General features: G+C 33.8%; 2 protein-coding genes across 19 annotated transcripts in view; both read right to left on the bottom strand.

Annotated features, from left to right (window-relative positions):
• Window positions 1-15,007, bottom strand: part of LOC105318079 (MAP kinase-activating death domain protein) — a 36,127-nt gene extending 21,120 nt beyond the window's left edge. For 8 of the 10 annotated variants that reach the window (XR_010714404.1, XM_034474651.2, XM_034474657.2 and 5 more), the window contains exons 1-12: window positions 14,862-15,007; window positions 12,454-13,148; window positions 9,246-9,387; window positions 7,485-7,643; window positions 6,417-6,548; window positions 5,389-5,502; window positions 2,651-2,728; window positions 2,361-2,531; window positions 1,623-1,781; window positions 997-1,213; window positions 725-835; window positions 212-226 (exon numbers count right to left, since the gene is read on the bottom strand). Coding sequence is in view for 9 of the 10 variants with exons in the window: in XM_034474651.2 (XP_034330542.1) it covers window positions 212-226; window positions 725-835; window positions 997-1,213; window positions 1,623-1,781; window positions 2,361-2,531; window positions 2,651-2,728; window positions 5,389-5,502; window positions 6,417-6,548; window positions 7,485-7,643; window positions 9,246-9,387; window positions 12,454-13,034 (1,879 nt within the window). In the remaining variant the exon portion in view is untranslated. The remainder of the gene's footprint in view (window positions 1-211; window positions 227-724; window positions 836-996; window positions 1,214-1,622; window positions 1,782-2,360; window positions 2,532-2,650; window positions 2,729-5,388; window positions 5,503-6,416; window positions 6,549-7,484; window positions 7,644-9,245; window positions 9,388-12,453; window positions 13,149-14,861) is intronic. The other 2 variants (XM_066086120.1, XM_066086126.1) reach the window with 1 other exon arrangement.
• A 3,515-nt stretch (window positions 15,008-18,522) lies between these two features.
• LOC117680412 (uncharacterized) overlaps window positions 18,523-23,322 on the bottom strand; it is a 26,639-nt gene continuing 21,839 nt past the window's right edge. For all 9 annotated transcript variants that reach the window (XM_066083526.1, XM_066083535.1, XM_066083533.1 and 6 more), the window contains 5 exons: window positions 23,141-23,287; window positions 22,813-22,964; window positions 21,736-21,921; window positions 21,026-21,388; window positions 18,523-20,747 (listed from right to left, as the gene is read on the bottom strand). In XM_066083526.1, the coding sequence (XP_065939598.1) occupies window positions 20,660-20,747; window positions 21,026-21,388; window positions 21,736-21,921; window positions 22,813-22,964; window positions 23,141-23,287 (936 nt within the window). In that variant the 3' untranslated portion in view covers window positions 18,523-20,659. The remainder of the gene's footprint in view (window positions 20,748-21,025; window positions 21,389-21,735; window positions 21,922-22,812; window positions 22,965-23,140; window positions 23,288-23,322) is intronic.

Here is a 23,322-nt window from a genome sequence, read left to right as displayed (position 1 = left end):
TTATCAGAATAAGTACTGGGTAATAAGAAACAAATTGAGTATAAAAAAATAAAAATTTGATGAAGAACAATGCAACCAAAACATTCAGCAGACATTCAATGCATCAGATTTAAAGTGGGATGCAGTTGTCAAACATTTCCAAGGGACAGACAACAGTCAAATAAAAAAATTGATTTGTAAAAAAAATGTGGAATTGTGGTAGAAAATTTACCACTTCCTGTCACTTCTGTCAAAATAGAAATTGTTTCCATTTGATTAGACTTCCAGACATTTTTGGTAAAAATTCTAACAACACAAAGCAGCCTGTTTGATCAATTCTAATCACATGGGGATGATAGAGACTTTGTTGTAAAACAGTTCTCAATTAACAGCCAACTAAAAACCTTTCTTCAACAATTAGAGAATTACCAATTCAAATTTACATAAATGTAATTTACAAATTTGTGATGCAATATCATTACAAAAACATAAAAGATATTAAATGGAGATGTAAAATAATCACATTACAACCATTGGTTCTCTATCAAACAGGTTGCCCTGAACTTTGCTATGTTAAAGTTCAAAATCAGCTAAAAAAATTTAGATCTTTACCAGTAGATAATACTTTACATGTAAAGCAATACAACAAATGTACAACTTTGAAATTCACATGTTTTTTACAGTAAGCAGTTAAATACATGTAACTAAAACTTCTGCAGCATAGCACATTTTGATGATAAAATACCTGGGGTATCGCCATCTATTTCACTGTTGATCATATCCGTGACGTAATCGCTGAGGGAAGAGTAAGAGGAGCTTGTGCTCTCCGCCCCATCACTGTCACTCCCACTCTCATCTGTCAATCAAACACAAAAATCTATTTACCAGCATATCTATAAGTTTGTTAAAAGAAGTCCAAAAGCAGTTACCTCGTAAAGACCATTCAGTCAATGAATTCATTGTTAAATCTGACAATAAATTGGAAAACTTCATAAAATTGAAATTGAATTTCCTTACCTGTCGGGTTTTCATCACTATAGATGCTTGATGATGAGGTAATAGCTGTGCCTAATGAGGACCCATCATCATAAACTCGGAATTCTATTGGCTGGAGCTGATGGGCGTACCACTTTGGTTTGTCCCCAATCAGAAGGGGGTCGTACACTGACGTCTGTACTCGAAGAAAGACTACATTCTTTGGACTGAGCATCCACTCGGCAAAGAACTCCACAGCCTATTGGACATAGAAAAATCATGTGTCAGATTTTGATTGTGAGTTTCTAAATCAGGCTATTTAAATACAAATATTCTAAGTTAACTGTGATCATGAATTGTATAATCATGTAAATACTGTATACAGGGTTATTTTCGCTCCGTGTTATTTTCGCTCTTTTACACTTGCAAACGGTTTCGCCCAGTCTTGATTTCGCCCAGTTGCAGTTGTGTTTAAAGAGATATTAGTTGTGACATAGAATTCACCCAGTCTTATATTCGCCCTATGACAACGAGGGTAACAGGGGCGAATATATCCCTATAATTTTACCCTCTCTCTCTCTCTGTATATCAAAACAATTAGGGTTTAGTTTATGAGGTTAAATACTATGAATAAATTGATGGGAAAACTTTCAGAAAAGGACATTGACCTGAGTTCTGGAGAGCCTGGCTGTGTAGTGTGTCCGGACTGGTCTGGATTTAAGAAAGCTGTACATCTGGAATGCCACTACAGGACGTGGATAGAGGCGTAAGGTCCGGGTGTGCTCAGCGAAATTACCCAGGGTATTGGACGAATTCAAAAAACGAATCTGGATCAGAAGAAAAATTATCTCATATCCTTTAAATTAACAAAATTTAAAAATTCCAACTAGTCTAGAATAATTTATGAGCAATTGATTTAATCCTACAATGTACATTTCCATAGGTAAAGCCTTTTTTAACAATAAAGTAATTTTAATTTTCAGAAATAAAAAATTAATACCAAATTAATTTATTTTAATGCAGTATTCAAGAAATTTGAGGTGGGAACAAAAAAGTTATAGCTGTTGTTTTTGTTATGACTATTGGTGCATATTGCTCAACTCAGATAAAAAGAATATTTGTTTTGATGACATTTTAGAAACAAACAAAACCTAGATATTATCAGTAACTAATAGCAAGTATGTGTGTTGAAGTAGATTATATCACCTCATTTTAATTTTATCTAACATACATGATATTGAGAGAAATTCTTTTTCTGAACATACATGAGACAAGAAGCAGTGATAAATATAATCAAAAAATTTCTTATAAAAATACTTAAGTACACTTACTAAATAAACTTTAAATTTTTAGGCAATCTGTACTCCTCACAAATGTTAAAATAATATCAGGGTTTTATTATTTACCATTGCAACTCTAGTAGCCACATCCACCGAGTCCACATCATTTCCATATATAAGTGGATTGAATCCAGTCTGAGAGGAGAAACTTTCTCGCCGTTTCCAGGTGTCCGGATTCTGGGCTAAAGCATCCAAGTTTTTTATTGGTTGAGGAGTCATGGACATACTTGCAAGAGCCTTGATAAATATTAAAAATAAATCAATATATTAAGGAACATACTGATTTCTACAAAAAAATAAAAGCTTTTAAATTAACTACATTTAACATTTGTATCCCCAACCACTACGGTACATACCTGCTTAAGGTGATTTCTCAGGTGTGTTCCTTCAGGTTCAGGAAGGGGAGGTAAATCTTCATTTCTCCCTATCGTCATCTGTTAATCAAGCACAAGAAACTTATATTTCGATCCATATAAAACCATTTTTTTCAACACCAGAAAAATGTTGTAAAAAGGAATATTTTTAGTAATAACATTATGTATATTTGAAACCTCAGACTTAAAATGATGAAGTATTCTTTATGCAAATATATGGATGTTCCTCCATTTACCAAACTTAATATCACAACAGTTTGTGTTAATGATGTTTAACTGTTTGTATGGTAAACATTTAGGGGAATATCAAGTCATGAAAAATATGTAGTAATGCATGAAATATTCAATACTCTAACAAGGAAGTAAAATTCAAATCAATCAATCAATAGATCAACTGATTAAAAATTAGTTGCACGAAAAATAACCCATTTGAAAACTGTTTAAACAGTTGTACACGTCAAGATCAGTGAGCAAAACTAAAAAAAATCAAGGTCATAATTTTTTTTACATTTAATTTCTGCTTGATAACAATTGGTAGTTTTTTGTACATTTTCTCCTTGCGATATTAAAATTACCATAAAAATGCATTATTTTTGTTTTTTAGTGGCTGCAGCTTTTAACATAGAGTAAATCTATTGATTTTCCCTCATTCTGACAACACAGCTCTGAAGCCTTACTGTATAAATAATGCTATATCTAATATCTGTATTATTGTGAAAGGAAGACCCTATATGTTAAAATGCTTTAGGCTATGGTATCTTTATCTGAATACATGAATCAACAAATGTCAAATTCCTTCTCTTTTTTATCTTATTATTCTTAAAGGTTTTCTTTCATCTTTTGTTTCATTTCCATTGAATCTGGTCATGCTCTGATCTTCCAAGTTTAATTAAAATCATGAACATTGAGGACGAATAACAAAAAGATTTTAAAATGAATGGTTTGCTAAGAGAAACTCTATCTTCATCTGTTACATTTTTGTGTAGCATATTGTCCATTTTGCAATATTTTTATTTGACTGAGCCCAATCATGATCAAATCTACTGACTCAAAGTTCAGATTTATGTTAACCTCAACAGTGATATTTCCTCCAGCATTTTCTCCATAGTTAGTGATATCAACTGAGAGGATCGAGAGAAAAAACAAATAAAACACAATCTTTTAAATCCACGTCACATCCAGTTGCAGACAGCCAGAAAATTCCTCCTCCTCTCTCTTTTTCTTCCACTTCTGCTTCCATAAATTGATCCTGATTTGGACTTAAATAAGACCAAACTCGGAGATCAATATGGACCAAGCAAGCAGACTGTGTAGGACGCCAGTACAGGGCAATCAACCCCCGTGTATTCAACGGCCGGGGTCCTTAGGGACATCTCTCTTTTATAAACAACTAACCAAATTCCCATCTGTTGCACATCTCTTGTGTCATGCATATACATACAAGTCTATGTATTGCAGTTCAAAGCAGCTGTATTGATGAACATACAGCCAGTAATAGATCTTGTTCTTAGGGGGTTGTTCACCTCACAAAATCCCCAATGCAGATAAAACTGAATGCAATATTCAGAGCTTATAATATATATTGGTACTTTGGAGCCAAGAAATTTTCCTTACATCTTATATTTCTCTTTAAATATTAATTATTTCTCACACTGTAGACTTATCATATTTAGCGTGTCTGTACAATATTTGGTGGGAAATGATCATTCAACAAGTAAGCGTGAATTTGATGTTATTTCCAAATTTACCGAATTCTTATACATATATACAAGAATGGTTCTTAGCAATGTACTTGATTTAGCATAAACGGCTTTTGGTCAAAAATGCTAAAAAAAAAATAGAAGAATACACAGCCAAATGTAAAACGTTTACAGTGTGTGAAGTGTTGAATTTGAACCAGGAAACATACTCACACACAAAAAGTGTTTGACATGACTGACTGATTCGATTTTCACAGTGGCTTGTGAAATTAATGAGTGGTTTATATCAGAATCAATACCAGTACACATTATACATGCATGTATTAAGCAAGGAGACACTGTTCCAATCATCCTAAGGGTATACGTTCCTGTGATATCTAGATTGTAATTATCCTTCTGAAATTTTTTTTTTTACCAAGTCTGAGAGTAAACCCACAGCAGAAAAAACTTCAATATTTTTTCCAGACTAATCTCCTGGTTTTACAGTCCATTATCAACTCTTTTATTGGCAGATTATAGAACAAATACTATAATTTAATTGAAAAAAAAGATATCCAACATTCATACAAGTTTTCAATCAATAATTGAGACAGAAGAACTCTAGAGCACACAGTACTTCAAAAGTTAAAATTGGCCATTAATTTTAATTCAATGTTTTTCTTGTTAGGTAATGCCATTCACATTCGTTATTAATGCATCTTTATGTCAAGGGAGGAAAAAACACCTCTGTTTTAAAAGTCTAAGCTTTAAAACACACAAGTATATTGATCAACTTCAATGATTCCTGAGCAAGATAACAGGTTAACATGCACATGAAACAGCAAATTGAAACCATCACTCATCCAATAACTGATACACCTGTCTCGAATGTAACACAGAAACACTAGCTTATACCAAGCAGGTCTTTGTATAATAAAAAGCTTATGAATCCCAAGGAATTCTCTTTGATCATGTATACAAAGCACATAATGCCTGTAAGTACAGTCAAGTTATACAATTATGATGCAATGAAATTCTAACCCTGTTGGAGTCTAAATCCACCAGCCAGACATCATCCGGGAGCTTGAAGTTGTTCTTGTATGGCAGGAAGCTTGCTGGTACCCCGATGATGAATGGAGTTGGGGCTAGAAGCAGCTGCAAAATCAAATGGAATAAATTACCTATATTAATACATGTACCGGGTATATCATGTTCAGTACATCATTTACATGATCACGAAATTCTACGCATCATAAAACTTTTGTTTTGAGGCAGAATGTCTTTTGGGGATTTACACAACTCTTTTACATAGTGATCAATCTACAGGAATTCTCTAAACTAATGTGCCTATAGTATGAATAATTTGCATGCAAATAGTTGCAAGTAATGCCTTCAACATATTCTTCGATTAAACAATGGGCTAAACTAACTTGTATCTACCATAATTATAACACAGAACCAAATTAAAGAATAACCATAAAGGCAAAAATAATGTGGAAATTATAACGCTGACCAGAAATTGGCCAGACATTTTTATATTGACTGATCTTGTCTGGCAAAGAAGTTATGATAAAATTTGAAGTTTCAGACAAATTATAAAGACATTGTCAAGAGCAGACAAAGTGAATATGCCTCATCTCTCATTTTGACAGCTTTTTAAGCCTAATAGTTCGATCAGTAATAAAAAAAACAGCACCCACTTCTAAAAGCTTACCGCGCTACTACAGGGACAACTTTGAATTGATAGCTTTCGACAGTTTTACATTCCATGTTCATCACAATTACTTTTCTTTACAGTAGAGTACTTCGATAACCCTGTCTTAATTGCACCACTCAGCAGACAACCTTGTGTAATTAGTTGCCAGCTTTTGTAAATCATGTGATACATTTACTGCAGTAGATCCTGATCAGATACAGAAGCCAAATCACGTTTTATGTCTGCCCACCTCGCAATACAGCTTTTCATTCCGTTCTCAACTTCTGTGATTACAACTCATTGCTTGAGACCTTTCAATTATTGAAGCCCTGAAGATTACAAAGTTGGAGTTTTACTTCACCAAAACACTTACTTGTTCTGCAGAGGACATGCAAGTTGGCAGCAGTGGAATCACAGGGAACATGTATTCTAAGGGGTAGAGCATGGCAACAAAGGCCATCACGCTCATGGAGAGGGCATTGTAGTCACGAGACTGCATCACAACCTGAAACCAGGAAAAACCAAAATGTTTCAAAATATGTGAGCAAAGTTAACGCATACATGTAACAACAAAATATGTTTATATACTGTAAGTTGTTTTAATTCCACGGTGTTAAAATTTCACGATTTCTATTAAAGTACCAATCGCAATGGTTTTAATTTTACGCTGCTTAAAAATCAATTGATCAGAATACAAGCATTGAAACGTTTTTGAAAACTAATGATAGTATTCATGATGGGTTTAATTTCGTGGAAAAATATTAAATTGCGAACATAGTAAAATTAAAACCATTGTGATTATTTGCCAATCTACAGTATCACATGTACAATACTTTTGACATTTCTCTAAAAGAATTCATTAATTTGAACGTCTTTGCTGCTGACTTTTTTTAAAACCTTTAATCAGAACACATGATAGGTTACAAGAATTGACCATCTTGTATGCTTCTGGAGATTAATACATAATTATAGAATACTTGAGGTTCAGTGATCTGTATGTCATTTATCATGTTATACTGCTTTGAAGATTTCCAGAATGAACCTGAATGCTAATTGGCTCTTATTTACCTTAAAAGGTTCTTTACCTTATATGGTTTTAAACTGTATAGAGTTGTTTACCATAAACCGTTCTTTACTCATCCCGGATCTTTACTCTATATGGTTCTTTACCTTATATGGTTTTATACTGTATATAGTTGTTTACCTTAAACGGTTCCTTACCCATCACGGATCTTTACTCTATATAGTTCTTTACCAATGATTCTTTACCTGATATGGTTCTTTATCTTACATGATTCTTTACTTTACATGGTTTTTGATCTGATATGTTTCGTTACCCTATATGGTTCTTTACCTTCCGTGGTTTTTCACCCGATGTGTTTCTTTACCCTATATGGTTCTTTACCTGATATTTCTTTACCTTACATTATTGTTAATTTACCTTATATTCCAGCATGATGGCGGTGAGCACCTTCAGACAGGTATCCACCCCCAGCAGCTCCAGGGGGAGATGGAGGGGGAAGTCAATCAGGGAAAATCGGGTGTGGTCAGGCAGGGCAAACAAAAGAGGGGCCTGGAGATCTTTTGGCAAAACTTGCACCTGTCAAGGAAATACAGTGTGTATATAGGACCTATGATATAATAAGTAAAATAGTAGTCTGATATTTAGAGTTTTATTATCTGAATATCTACACTGTTATTATCCATTTTGAATTAAAGACTAGAACCATAAAACCCAAATACCAGTTATTTCTGGTACATAAAATGTATATATGCACAAACAATATTGTGCTCATAAAACTAATGTTTTAAAATCAATTAATTTTTTCTGGTCCAATCCTGCCTCTTACAAAGGCATTAGAAATACCAACAAAGTAAGAAACTCTAAAAACAGTTCCACAAATAGCAACAGACCTAAGGCACCAATACCTGTTTATGTAGAGTACGTGTACTAGTACTTCAGAACATAACAGAAATAATGATACTTGTTTTATTATAGTACTATAGTACACAAAAAATGTTTTCATCAAAGCACATTTACTCGTTCAGTACTGAACAGGAGGCTAAGAGCACTGATACTTGTCCTTGAATGTAGTGCGGACTGATACAGGTGTACTAGCTAGGCTATAAACACCTGTACTATTAGCGAACATCACAAAAATACGCCAGTACATGTTTATATATAGAACATGTATTTAATCTGTGAAAAAGCCTAGATCATGAGTAACACATTCACAGCAGAACCAGGACAACTAAATCATCTATGAATTATCACAAAATGCTGAAAGTAGCACTGGATATTATATGATACCTATGTGACAATAATGGTCCATAATGGACTAATTATGAATTATTTATTATGCAATATTACCGCTTGTCATCCGGATCTTCCGATAACAGCATAAAAATGAGGGACAGGATTTATTGATTTGAAATGAGTGCATGTTAACAAGTCTGGTGGTGTTTGGCGATTCAAATGTAAAACGAATATTTTCTATAGCCATCAAACATGATAATATTATCAGCAGATTTCGAGTGCAGTGATGCTGATTATTCAGATGATTTATTAATGGTAAATTGCAATTCATATTAAGGAGTTTTTGTTGTTTTTGCTCTAAAAGGTATTAAAAGTATAAATATCATCGCCCACATATAAATTAAGTCGGGATATGCAGGCTGGCTGTTTCTTTTATCCCATTGACTATAATATTCTGTCTCCGTGTTTTTTTCATATGTCAGCATGAGATTGATATACAATCTCAATTTTTGTGTTTGAAAGTGGGGGATTTGTCAATACACGTATTAAATTGTAATAAAGCATAGACATTACTCTCTCATAAATCAATCCTAGGTGCAATACAAAATGAATAACTAAGATGAAGCAATCTATCCTTGACATTTTCATTCATATAATCATTAGCTGTGCCTCATTGTGTTAAACTAATATCTGAATATGCAATCAGAAGATTATATTCTCTAGCTTGCATGCATCTGACATAATAATGGTAACAGATCTATGGGCTACTTGTTACAAGGAGTGGGGGGAAATCTGAATATTATATAACTTAGAATGACAGTTTGTAACTTTTTAACAAAGAACCAATAAAAATCCCATATATTTACATAATCCAACTTACATCCTCTTAACCAAACACAAGTATTATGAACAAGCTAATGCAAGCATCATCAACAATAAAATTACCTCCACTCTGGTTTTTCCAGGAACCGGTACAGGTGCACTGAGAAGTCTTAGCACCCATGTCTCGATTTCCTTGACCTCATGCATCACCAACCCGGTCAGGTTATCAGTCCCTTGTCCCGTCAGCACCCCCCACACTGTGTCCCTGCAGCCAACAAGATCTATTATTAGTTTCAACCATGGTGCAAATTCAAAATGTCTAATGCATAAACTGAAAACATTATATATGATATTTGTGTAGGATTGATTGTACGTCTATTCACACGGTGTTTTATCGCCATTGCAAATCAGGATTGTCAATATTGTGTATTAACTTGCAAAATTGTTTAGAACATATTGATCATGTTGATAGAATAAATGCTAGCTAGCTTTTAAAAAACCATGCACATATATAGAAAAGGTTTAGCCAATTAATGCAAAAATTTAACATTTGAAGCCCTCATTCTAAAATTTGACAACAAAGCCCCCCATGTTTTAAGATGTTAACTGCATCAATGATAAGACAAACTCACTAAAAGTTATGAAAATCTTGATATCCAAAATCTTTGCAATTAATCCACTTTATATTAATAAAAATACTTATACTGACAATTAAATGCAATTAGGATGAAAATTGAATTAAGTGCAAAATGGTCATGACAATTAAATGTGCTTTATTTGAAAGTGACACTGATCCCCCAACATTAACATTACACAATATACTTCAAGATATTCTTGATACAACCACACTGAGGTATGAGATACCTTAGTGGTATTTGTCTTTCTGAAGGTAACAGCAATTCAGAAGTAAGAAGAAAGTTTTTGTCAACAAATCCTCCATTTCTGAAGATTTTACCATTCAGCCCAATTTCACAACAAAAAGAAAGACTATCTATTAGCTACTATTACTACCATGAACCCTTAATGGTAAAGTTTAATGGCCCTCAAATCTTCAACTAACATACACAAAGATCAATATTCAATGTCAACATGCTAGCTTTTTAGCCCCTGGCAGTTTACACCTACACATGAATACTTTAATTCACTATATCCATAGAACTTGAAAGCCCGCATTGAATGAAACTTTCTTTTTATACCCGACATTATGAGGTCACAAATTTAAATGCACTTATCATTATGAAAATAAAAACTATCTAATCGTTAAGTATTCCAGGCTATAACTGAATGCTTGCTTTAATATGGGATCTATAATCATGAAGAAAATTTAAACCCAGGACAGTTTGTCATGCATTAGAACCATTTTAACAAGGCTTTGGACTTTCAGTAGGACGTAACAGTCTATTTCTTGCGTCAAAACAAGTTAAAAATGACGCTGGTTTCAAGCTAAATATACACCGATTGCGTAGTCTTGGCTCAAAAGCCAGACAAATCTTGTTGATTTCAAAGAGCCATAGCTGAGTGGCTAGCAATGAAATTCACATGCCTACGTCACATTGCTGTTTGACACATTTACCCAAAGTCCAAACTCTTGTTAAAATGGTTCTATTTAGTTGAAGCTATAACTGAGAGAGAGAGTTCTTAAATTAATATTTTATATTATATATGAGACCTGCAAAAGCATTGGTAAATGTAGACGTCCCTCCCTTGTCAGACAATATTTCCGATATGATCATCAACACCCCCTGATGACCAGATCATGGACTTTATATAATCACCATGTGACTTCAGAACTGACTACATTATTGAACATAAAGCAATATGGGCTATCAACTGAATGCTTGCAGATTGTCTCATGAGGGTACATACATATATAGGGTATAATTATCTAACTTCAGAAGAATATTTTGTTCACGGCCATTGCTAAGCTACACGTTGCTCTAATCTTGCTATGTTACACCATTAATTCATATGACTGTCTCATTTTGATTTACATTGAGTGGTGCCTAATCCCACTCACTGATCAAAGGCAGCTGTTTAAATTGAACAGCAATAGTTTAAAGATTCAAGGTAAAGTTTGGAATAGACGATTAGTGTCATATCCCATATGTATAATTATGTTCTTGATATTAAGTTATCAAGTTAAATCACATTAAAATGCATAACAGCTAGTCCACACTATTTATGACTATCTGAATACATATTAATGAAAGTGTTCACTAATTAAGCCAAAACATTACATGTTTTAACTTAACTCTTATTTCATGTATCGGTATAAACAATGCATTAAATTTGTAGCCCCCCAGGAGCCACATTTAATCGTCAAATGATGATAGACTATCTGTTTAATAAGTTTATAGATTTTCACCAATGTTACTAAGGTTTAGATATCAGTATACCAAAGCCAGTACAAGTTCCATCAAGCTTATGCCCTGAAGTCTGGTCAGTGGACATGGTTCAATATAAACCTGTAGGCAGCAGATAGGATCAATAGCGATCGACAGGGACTCGTTATAATGAGAATGCTCCTTCTACAACACGGCTTAAGTTCTCTACCCACTTCTGCAAAGAACAAGGCTCTGGGATTCCTACCAAATGTTCTCTTATTGATCATTCATCAAGTCTAATTTTAAAGGCAAAGACGTCCAATCTATTGCTTTTTTTCTGGTTTCAAAATGCAAGCATTGTGTGTGTACGTGTGTGTTGGAGGGAAGGGGCTAACTGAGGTCCTCTTTAAACATATGTCAAATATTTCTGTATAGTCAGTTTTATTTGACTTGATTTTTCCATTAATTTTACATTTACCTACAATATGAAAAGTTTTAATAAACTGAAAACTCTATTATGAAATTGAATGAAATTGTGAGAGATTATTTTAATCCCATGTTAAAATCCCTTAGGGTGTATCATACTTTTGTTTGCTGTTCTGTAAATGCATTACATCTTGAAAAATTGCAACTAGCATTTTAAATTCAAATGACTGTTCCTACATTAATTCATGTACTCTTTTACCCATATCATATTTACCAGATTAGATTTGTGGTTAATGGTAATAAATAAAAGCCTTTAAGTAATAAATACAGCATATTCAATGTTTACTATTTCATGTTTTCAAACCCCTAAATCTCAGAATTAATCTTGTGAATGTCTCTTGAAATGTGTTTTTTGTATTACATGTACCAATAAGCTTTAGGATTACTACATAAAAGTGGAATCTATGATCATGATGATACAAACAATTTATTGTTTGTTTTGTTTAAATTATAGAATTGAAAGACGTTATCGAACATTTCTAAAGATCAACGATTGTTAAGTTTGTCCATTCCCTACATACCTTGATATTGCTTTGGAACCTCCTATTCTTTTTGTACAACTCCTATCATGGCAAGCATCTATAAGTTTACGTAGAATGAACAAGCATTCTCGGAATGTTGAGAAGAAAGGATGATGGGTAATGATACACAATGATGTCAAAGTATTGTTTCGAACACGATTAGCTGTCTTTAGTTTTCGCTTGGTTTTAGGAGATTTCCGTCTTTCTTGGTCTGTATTTCCGTTATCGTCTGCCCAGGATGCACTCAGAGACTTCGATTTATCTGAGGACTTCCGTTCTATGGGTCTGAAAAAGTTCACACAAATTCCGTATCTAACTTTTCCTGAATCTTTCTCTGTAAGCGTATACACAAAAGATGTAGTCTCTCTAAGACTCATTCGCTTTGGTCCCACACTGATGCATCCTTCGGGCTGGCAGAAAAAGATGACATCAGGTGACAAGGGGAAATCCTGATGATCCTCCAGGGGATACCTGCGCAGAAGTTCCGGGGTTTGGGCGACATTGTTATTGTTATTTGGATGCCGGCTGCCCACAATCAAAATGTAGTCCACTAACCGTGGACAGAAATATTTATCCATCATGGTGAATTGTTACGGAGTATTCCAAGTCATCAAGTCATGGTGTGCATATCTTTCATTTGTTTGATTAATGGAGTTACAGTTCAGGTAAACCATTTCCTACAGGTAGATGACACCCTAGAAAATAAATTCATAAATTTACTACCGATTTATGTGCAAATGAACGAGCTACACATGTAATAGCTATAATCTTGAATACAGTTTAAAAACATCTCTATTGGGAATCTACATAACATGACTGATGTGAAGTGTCCGGCGTGTGTTTCTTAGGAAAGATATCATTTAATCTGACCAAAAACTAGGCTGTTATTCTTGTGCATGATTTACTTATACTCAATATTCTCAGTGCATTGCTATAAATAATTATTGAAGATAAAAAGTGTTGGTTTCACTTTCAGATGTGCGGTCAATAGTGTGGCAGATTTTTGGACCAGGTGTGACAACAGAATGCTTGAACTAGTCTAATAAAAAGAAACAAAATGGCATTTCCACCAGTCTCCATTTTTCTATTGAACATGACATATTCTCCTGATTTCCCTGCACTTGATTATATGTGTAATTTATTAAGGAAGCATGCATTTTAGAGTTCATAAGAAAAAGTTTAGATGTGACTTTCCTCACCATTGATGTTAATGATTTAATATTGCTCATGTTTAACTGCTTTGCAACTTCTTAATGCAACTATTCATTTTTCATTCATTCTAAATAAAAATTAAGGGACACACCTATTACACGCCTCCTTATTGCATTTGCCAGTCATATTAAAAGCAATTTCTACAATAATTGATATATATATATAATTCTTTTACAATGAGGTGCATCAAAAGATGAAATTAACTACAACATTTGCATTTTATTGCATAACAATTGACAATGCTCTGTTCATTAATCCTCATTATTTCCGGTGGTTCAGATGGATAGAATTGCCATAGCAGCTGTTTCCGAGAATGTACATGTGAGTATATTACTGTTAATTTGTTAAATAATTTGAAGACACTATATCATGTTTGTAGTCACCAGATATATATCTTGGATGACTCAATAATGACAGCATAATAATGTCTGCTTGTACCAAGCAAACTAGATTTGTACAAATTTATCAATTATAAAAGTACTGAGAATGCATTCTGGTGCAATATGTCACAAACGTTGAGTTAAAATAAATGCCTCCTGGTTGCAAATTGTAACACCTTGCAATACATCTGTATCACAAGACTGATATAGCTTATACTGAAGATCAAGCTAACAATCAAAGTAAGACATTGGCAAGTTTGACATAACATGTTTTGTAAGATAATAACAACACTTTTGGAATCCAGTAGCTTTAAATGTCAAAATGACAATGTATTGCAAAACCCCCCAACTACTCAAGCCAATTTATGAATCAGCCCAAAATAAGAGAGCACAGCTGTCTGGGATTTAAATTTGGAAATGTTTGAAGAAAATGCTTTTAAAAGGGACCTTCAACGTGGCTCAAAGTACTAAAATTACTGAAATTATATAGTAGCAGTTTAGGTTTGCACCGGTCTGAATCAAAGTTTACGCGCCGGTATATTACAATATATTAATTTTGCAAGGCCATTCATTTTCATAGCACCAAATCATGTCATTTGAATCACGTTGAAATCAACCTGCTGTTAGTAATCACATAAATGGAGACATATAGTACACTCAGTGACTGATTGATTAAATTTTACACGGCTGTCAAAGATAATCAATGGGTTTAATATTAATTAACGAAGTAAATTTCAGTCATTTACTGAAACGATTTGCCATTTTTATCTGAGACAACTGCAAATTAAGTGTAACAACAAGGAGCGTCAGACTTACCTCTGCGTCATTTTCAAAATGACGAGTGGGATGGAATGGAAACGAGATGCAAGAGCTGCTGAAATCGATCGTCGTCGTATGATAAGCAGCCATTGACGTCAACAACAGAACATGGAGCGCCATCTAGCATGTGCGTTCTGACAAGGGAGTTAATTCTTGAAATTTTCATGTAAATATACTTCAATATATTCTTGTTTAGCAGCTATTCAACCTTTGCTGATGTATTTATTAGTTTAATACGGAATCTTAAACATGTTAAAGTATAAAAAAAAAATCATTTTTAAATCATGATAAATGTTCAAAGTCATATTTGAAATAAACATAATTATATTTTACTGCTTTAAAATTTCCAATATTATAAATAACACCTTCATACAAATCTATCAAAAGGAGAGTAATTGCGAGATACAACATCGGTGTAATTGTAACGACTTAAAAAGTATAGTTCGAGAAAAAGCTAGTCGTCATCACCAGAGACATAAAAATAACATTTATTTATGTCTCTGTCAGCACGCTGCAGAAAAGTCCATAATTATATTACACAATAAAACCTTATAAACAACGGGTAAACCGTTTCGAAAGTCCAGACATGTGCAGCGAGGGAGCCCCCCCCCCCCCATTTTTTTTGTTGTTTTTTGCAAATAACTATCAGGCACGTAGCGTCCGAGTGGGACCAGATCCCTTTTTTCTCGCAGCAAACAATTTACAAAAAAAAATAAAAAATGAAGTATCACGAAGCTGCTCGCCCCCACATTTTTGGTAGCATGTAAGAAATTGAAATGATAGTAAGGAAATTAAAAGTGATACTTTTGATAATATTAAGGTGCGATTAGTATTAAAACATGATGGGGTTGAAACAGATATCTCTCACGTTGGCATTTGATTCAGTATTTGAGTTGTTATTTCAGATTGTATACATTACATGCGGGTGACGACAATGAATACAGATATATGAGATATATGTATCAAATTTTGTATTGTCTTGGATGCCACTGAGGCACGAAACTTTTAGGGTGGGACCCCCCCCCCCCCCTCCTCTTTTGCTTGCAACAAACATATAGAATTTAATTGTGACAGAATCCATAAAACAGATAGAACATTTAGTGAAATTAACGAAATTGAAATTGAAGTTTTATGTATTACGCACCCCCCCCCCTACCCCGATAAGGATTTTGAAAATTAAATTGACAAATTTGTTTTGGGTTTTTTTTTTGGGGGGGGGGGGGTTGTTGTCAATATTTCGGATAATAATTCTGTCCACCCAATTCAATTAAAAAGAGATGCAGCATGCCTCCCACATATATGTGTACAAGGTAGGGTTTATATATATGACTGCTTCAAAGTACAGTTCGATGGGCTTGAGAAAAACCCTCAAATATACACAACTTGAATTGATAAATCGCCTTATAGGGTCCATGTATTATAATTCAAATCATTCCTTTATAAACAAAATGTCTTCGTATGTACAGTTAAAACATTCATGGGGTACAGAAATTGGCTGTTGCTCTACATCCACAACACATGGGCATAACTGTTTAAAGATAATAGATTGATTAGCGTATCTAATACATGTGTCTAAAATAATAAATTTTGGGAGCTTGTCCGGACAACAGTGTAGGAAGTCTGTCCCTTCTCATAAAACGATGCTACATGTATGTGCTTGCAGGTGACGGCTAAGTAGTACAGATATCGCAATACGAGAAAAAGATTCTCAATGGGACACAAACAACAAACTGTTAATCAATATGATTAATGCAAAGACAAGTACTGGCATGTGAATTTTAAAATGATAGATTGATTTAAAATACTTTCTCCTTTCGATAAAGACTAGTTTTCCTGCTTCTACAATTTGCATGGTTATTTTGCGTATCTATCGTATTTGCCGCTTATCCAAAATTGATATCGTTTCATATCAATAGCTCATGTATAGTGTATAAAACATAATGATAACTAACTCATAAGAGTCCCGTTTTCATATTATAAAAGGTATGAAAATTACATTTTTAGGTCACCTGAGTCACTGAAGTGACCTATTTGCTATCTTTTTTTTTTTCGTCATTGTTCGTCGTTCGTCGGTCATATTAAACGTTTGAACATTTGTAGCTTCTTCTCTGGAACCACGAAACCAATTTCAACCAAATTTGGCATAAAGCATCTATGGGTGAAGGGGAGTAAAACTATAAAATTCATAGCCCATGTCCTCTTGGGCCTGTGGGGTGCACCCCATGGGGCTAAAACCATCAACATTAATGCAATCTTTACAAAATCTTCTTCTTTACTCCTGGACATCAAGCTGTAAAACTGCTGGTATGATTGTAATAAGCTAAGGCATTCAGCTTTCTATCAAAATTGTGAAATTCATGGCACAAGGGTTAGGGGTTCTGGTGCTAGCTATAGGGTGGAGCTCTAATGATAATATCATGAAAATGCAATTATTCTTTTAAAATCTTCTCCTCTACTCTTGAGTATTCACCCAATGAACTAAGTAATAATAATGATATAGAAGAATGCCTATCATAAAACTATGAATTTCATGGCCCATGGGTCAGGGGTTCTGGTATTGAGGCGAGGCTCTTATGATTTTGAAGTGAAAATGCATTAATTCTTTGAAAATCTTCCCCTTTGCTCCTGAATATTAGGCAGATGAATGTTAAGTACATAGTTATGATGAGGAAGAATGCCTCTTTAAAAATTGTGAAGTTCATGGCCGTGGGTCAGGAGTTGTGGTGTTAAGGCAAGGCTCTTATGATTATGGATTATAAATGCATGACTTCTTTGAAAATCATCTCTTTTGCTCTTTTTCTCCTGAATATTAAGTAGATGAACTTTAACTACATAGTTATGATTTAGGAAGAGTGACCCTTCAAAAATGTTGAAGTTTGTGGCCCCTGGGTCAGGGGTTCAAGTGTTAGGGTGGGCTCTAAATGAATGTATTAGTTCTTTGAAAATCTTCTCCCTTGCTCCTAGGTATTAATCAGATGAACTATAAATACATAGTTATGAGGAAGAGTGCCTCTTCCAAAACAGTGAAGTTCAATACCCTTTGGTCAGGGGTTTTGGTGTTAGGACAGGGATCTAATGATTAAATAGGGTAGGGTGGTGTAATTTTGACTCAGTGTTTTTTTTTGTACTTTAAATTTATTCCATATTGTCACTTTATTTTAAGCTACAATTTTTTAATTTTTTTTCTTAGAATTTAGAAAAATCGTTGGATTAAACAATTCCAGAATATTAACAAAAAAATAATGCACATGAATATTCATTGCAAATGCCACACTGTAGATACTCAGGTGACTGATAAGGCCCATGGGCCTCTTGTTTACTAGATCAGGGACACGCCCTTTGCAATGTCAACACTGGGTTTCACTTAAATATTGGCTACACCAGTGTCACCGTCTTTGTGAAATAATACTTACTACGAAATGATAATATACCACAGCTTAGACTAAGTGCCGATCCACTATGTCTGAAATCCCCACCTATTGGTCTAAATCTACAGTGGTTGGCAGATTCTATTTAGAATTATTTAAAATCACATAAATGATAGAGAGAACTAGTATAAACTATTCTTGCCTTCTGTTCAATCCAGATTCACTTATATGTATAGGCCTATTCTTGAATAAAATATTTCTTAAACAAAATCACATAAATAAAACACAGATTTTCATCAATTCTACTTTATTTTTTTCTCAATGGGAAGACATGATGCTAATGCAGAAATGTGTATGAAGAAATAAAAAATAAAATCAACAATGCAACACACGTTCCTTAGAAATGTCTGCTCATGTGTCACACACATGAATCCATACATGTGGCATGTACAGTTACAACAGCCAAGATACACAAAATCATCAGCAGTTTATGAACTTTATAAAGAAAAAGTATAAATATGTTAACAAAAGTGAACAACCATGTATTTAAACTCATTTTAACATCATATTCACAACCTTCAAAGACATGCATAATTTTCTGGGTAAATAAATATGAAAATAATTTCATTTTTGTAACTGATAAATTGTGAAACTGCCAAGACTGCTTTACTCTTGAAAAACATTACCATGCTAATTGTTATTTCACAATTTCTTGTACATTCATCTAGATACATATATTGCTTCACACAGAAAACAGTTTAACTTCTGCGTTCACTGTTTGACATAGAAAACTTAACACTCAACAGTTTTCAAAAGTACCTCAAACTCATGACTTTTCTGAACATAAACATGAAGATACATGTACTACATAAGCAAACTAAAGATGGTACAAAATAAGATGGAGGTATATGCTTCTCTTCAATTCAAATGCCCATCTCAAAAATATTGCATTCAATTTCGAGCAATAACAGAGTGTATGTCACATTGAATATTTATGTTATTGCTAATGATTTTACAATCATAATATAAAATTGATATGTGACACATGCACATTTAAAACTATAAACTTGTCAACTGCTACTGTCCAGCTCTGAATCATTCCCTAAAACAGGAAAATGTATAGCCAGTTATGCCTTGCATAAAATGTCTTATTCAAGTTCATAACCTTACAAAGGCTCAGGCAATGACCATAATTATTATGTATACTAACTGTGGCACCTAATTAAATATTTCTTTTGCAAATATCAGTCAAGGATTTTGTAGTAATGAAAGCTGGTAAGCATATAGACATTTTACATAATTATGTATATTAATAGGAATTATTCACATATTAATACATATTTACATAATAATAACAATATATGTATTGCCTAACTGTTTTTACAAATTAAGAAATACAGTTAGATTTTATTCATATCTACCGTCACATAATAATTGTTGGTCTCTATATAAACACTCCCAGTATAAAATCTTGCATACCACGTTAATGCTTTCCATGTATTTGATTATGGAAAATAATTTTGCAATTTATCACCATGGCAAATGAGTAATATGTGGCACAGAAAAAAATGTTATAAAATAAATGTATCTACATACAAAATTTCCGATAGAAAACAATACATATGGGTACAAAGTAGACTTCTATAGGTGAAAATTTGGCACAACAAAAATATGAAGGACATTGGCACATAAAGGACACCACTACACATTACTCTGGAACAACAGAACAAAAACAATAAAATACATTATAAGCCCACATATGATGCGAGGAAACAAGTACATACTCCCACATATTTAATCTATGAAAAATAATAACAAAAAAACTACAGTTAAAATACAGAAATTAGTACTCTGAAAAATTAATATACAGTCATGTACTTTACAATACAAACATAATAACTTCCTTCCATTTCAGGAAATGTGTCAAAATTTCAACAACAAAAAAGATGATTTAAAGAACAAGGGTCTGTATACAGTGATTTAAATTGTGGTTTATATGTACAGAGTTTTCTCATACAACTGTTGAATCCTCTGCCATTTCTACGAGGCAAGATCTGAACACAGATCTGAACAAGTTCTGATTCCTGAACAGCAGTGGATTAATATCATGAACAAGAACATGATGGTCACCAGGTTTACTTGTGTATAACTGAGATGAACAGGTTCACATCATAACTACAGTGTAATCACTGCATTTAAATGTGCAGCTGTTAGATATGCATGAACATAAAAATCTTACAGCTTTTTAAACTCCAGTCATATATGAAACTAAGTTAGAAAAAAAATATAAAAAAATATGTATGATACAGTGTATTTAAAACACTGAACTTTGAATAAAGAAGATGAATCTTTTTGAAGAACACAGACTTTTGGAACATGAATAGTTCTAAGGCATTTTTGCGATGAGATGAGTATATTACACAATGATCATTTCTTCTCTCCCTTGGAGTTTTTTCTCTTCGTGATGAACTGATGCTGTAGAAGTTTAACGGCACTTGGTCTCTTGCTTTGGTCCCTGCAAAATTAAATGCCCTTTAGTAATCTGTAAGTTAAATGTTTGGTAAGTACATGTATATGCACATGTTGCAACACCATACGTGCATTTTCTTAAAATCCTATACAGCATATTCATGATAGAAATTTCATAACTCTACATCTTTTAATGTGCTTCAATATCATACATATGTTAATATTGGCATTTACCATTGTATTCCAGCTAAAAATTTGCATCTACGTTTCAATTTTATATGTGTATTAATGTTTATTTCCATTAGAAAAAGTGCAAGAACTTACCGAGTCAGACAAAAATCCACGAACTCTACAGCTTCTGGTGTAAACTTCTCTGGTAACCTAGGTGGAGACTTCCTGTCGCTTCCAATGGCAAAAATGGCTGCCATAGGATTCATGTCCGCCCATGGAGGTTTTCTGGTAGCCATTTCAAATATGGTGCAGCCAACACTCCAGATATCTGATTTCTTGCCATGACCAGTTTCATTGACCACTTCAGGAGCCATCCAATATGGAGTCCCTTTCATTGATTTCAGAATTTGTGACTGCCCCATGCTGAGATTTATACATAGTCTTTTGGCACATCCAAAGTCGATGAGTTTGATGATTCCATTTGGCATAAGCATTACATTTCCCCCCTTAATGTCTCTGGAAATGTAAAGGAACAACATATTGTTGGATATTGCTCAATGAACCTAGTACATATGTAGTAAATATAACATCTAAAGCCTATTCAGCAAAGCAGGTTCTCTTAAACTCATATAAAAAATTATGTTTGACTGATAGACAATCATGCATGACCAGTACTCACATTGTTAAAAAATAATTTATCTATTAAGCAAAACTGTCTCAAATTTAAGCCGGAACTTTAAAGAAATCTAATAATATTTTCAACCTTTCATCAATACCACAAAATACTCTTTCATGCATACCAGCAGGGTGTAATATAAATAACCCCTAAAGGTATTTTCAGAGCTTACAGTAAGGCATCTTACCTATGAATGACATCATTCTGGTGAAGATAAGACACTCCCTCAAGGATCTGCTTGGTGTATCGTCTGAACACAGCTTCATCCAGGGCTCCAAACCTGGCGAGGATGCTGGCAATAGAGCCCCCGGGCACAAACTGCATAAAGATGCTGACTACGCTCTCCTCCTCCTCCAGACTGGTGCCAAGATATCTGTAACAACAACAAACCAAGATATCTGTAACAACAACAGCCAAAGATATCTGTAACAACAACAACAAACAAGATATCTGTTACAATAACAAACCAAGATATCTGTAACAACAAAGAAACCAAGATATCTCAAACAACAAGAAACCCAGATAAGAAACCCAGATATCTCAAACAACAAGAAACCCAGATATCTCAAACAACAACAAACCAAAATATCAGTAACAACAACAAACCTATATATTTGTAACAACAAGAAACCAAGATATCTCAAACAACAAGAAACCAAGATATCTCAAACAACAAAAAACCTCGATATCTGTAACAACAACAAACCAAGATATCTGTAACAACAACAAACCAAGATATCTGTAACAACAACCACAAACAAGATATCTGTAACAATAACAAACCAAGATATCTCAAACAACAAAAAACCAAGATATCTGTAACAACAACAAACCTAGATATCTGTAACAACATCAAACCAAGATATCTGTAACAACAAGAAACCTAGATATCTCAAACAACAAGAAACCAAGATATCTGTAACAACAACAAACCTAGATATCTGTAACAACAAGAAACCAAGATATCTCAAACAACAAGAAACCAAGATATCTCAAACAACAAGAAACCAGGATATCTGTAACAATAACAAACCTAGATATCTGTAACAACAATGAACCAAGATATCACTTGCAAACAATAGTTACATCAGTCTTTTTAAAACCAGGCCAAATCTCCGATTGACAATATAGGAGAAAGGGGTCGATTTTAATCAGAGTCGTGTGAAATAAAAACAAATGGGCCAATGACAGTCAGGAAAAAACCCAAGTAAATACAAGTTAAAAACAAATTCTCATTGAGTCTTGAGAAGTTTAATTGACTCACCCTACGATGTTCTTGTGGTTGAGCAGTTTTAGCAGATCAACTTCCTCTTGGACTTTCTCGTACTCCCGTTTAGCTTTGTCTTTGTCTGACGTATTCAGCTCGATCTGTTTTACTGCAATCAACTGTCCCTCACTGGTCAGTCCACACCAAACCTGTAATAAGAAGTACCTCATGTCAGATACACACATTAAAAGTAATTCAATTATACATCACTTTTCTGTTGCACCATTATCGCCAACTTTAATTTTTGCTAAAGGTTGTACAATGAACACATGATTAAATTATTTCATAAAGTTTCTCTCTTGTACATGATCTGTTGGACACTTACAACTCCAAATGCCCCCTTTCCGAGGACATTGCCTTTCTTCCACTGAATGGTGTCTTCTGCATTAGACTGGTTACTGATGGAGGTACAAGCACTTCCTGCCCTACTATCAGAGTCCAGTGTGGAGTGGGTCATGTCACTAGTGAGTGTCTGAAAAACAGCGATTAAACATTAAAAGTCATCAC

The sequence above is a fragment of the Magallana gigas genome, chromosome 5, assembly GCF_963853765.1.
Source record: "Magallana gigas chromosome 5, xbMagGiga1.1, whole genome shotgun sequence".
Taxonomy (NCBI): Eukaryota; Metazoa; Mollusca; class Bivalvia; order Ostreida; family Ostreidae; genus Magallana; species Magallana gigas.
This window is presented reverse-complemented; position numbering and strand designations above follow the sequence as displayed.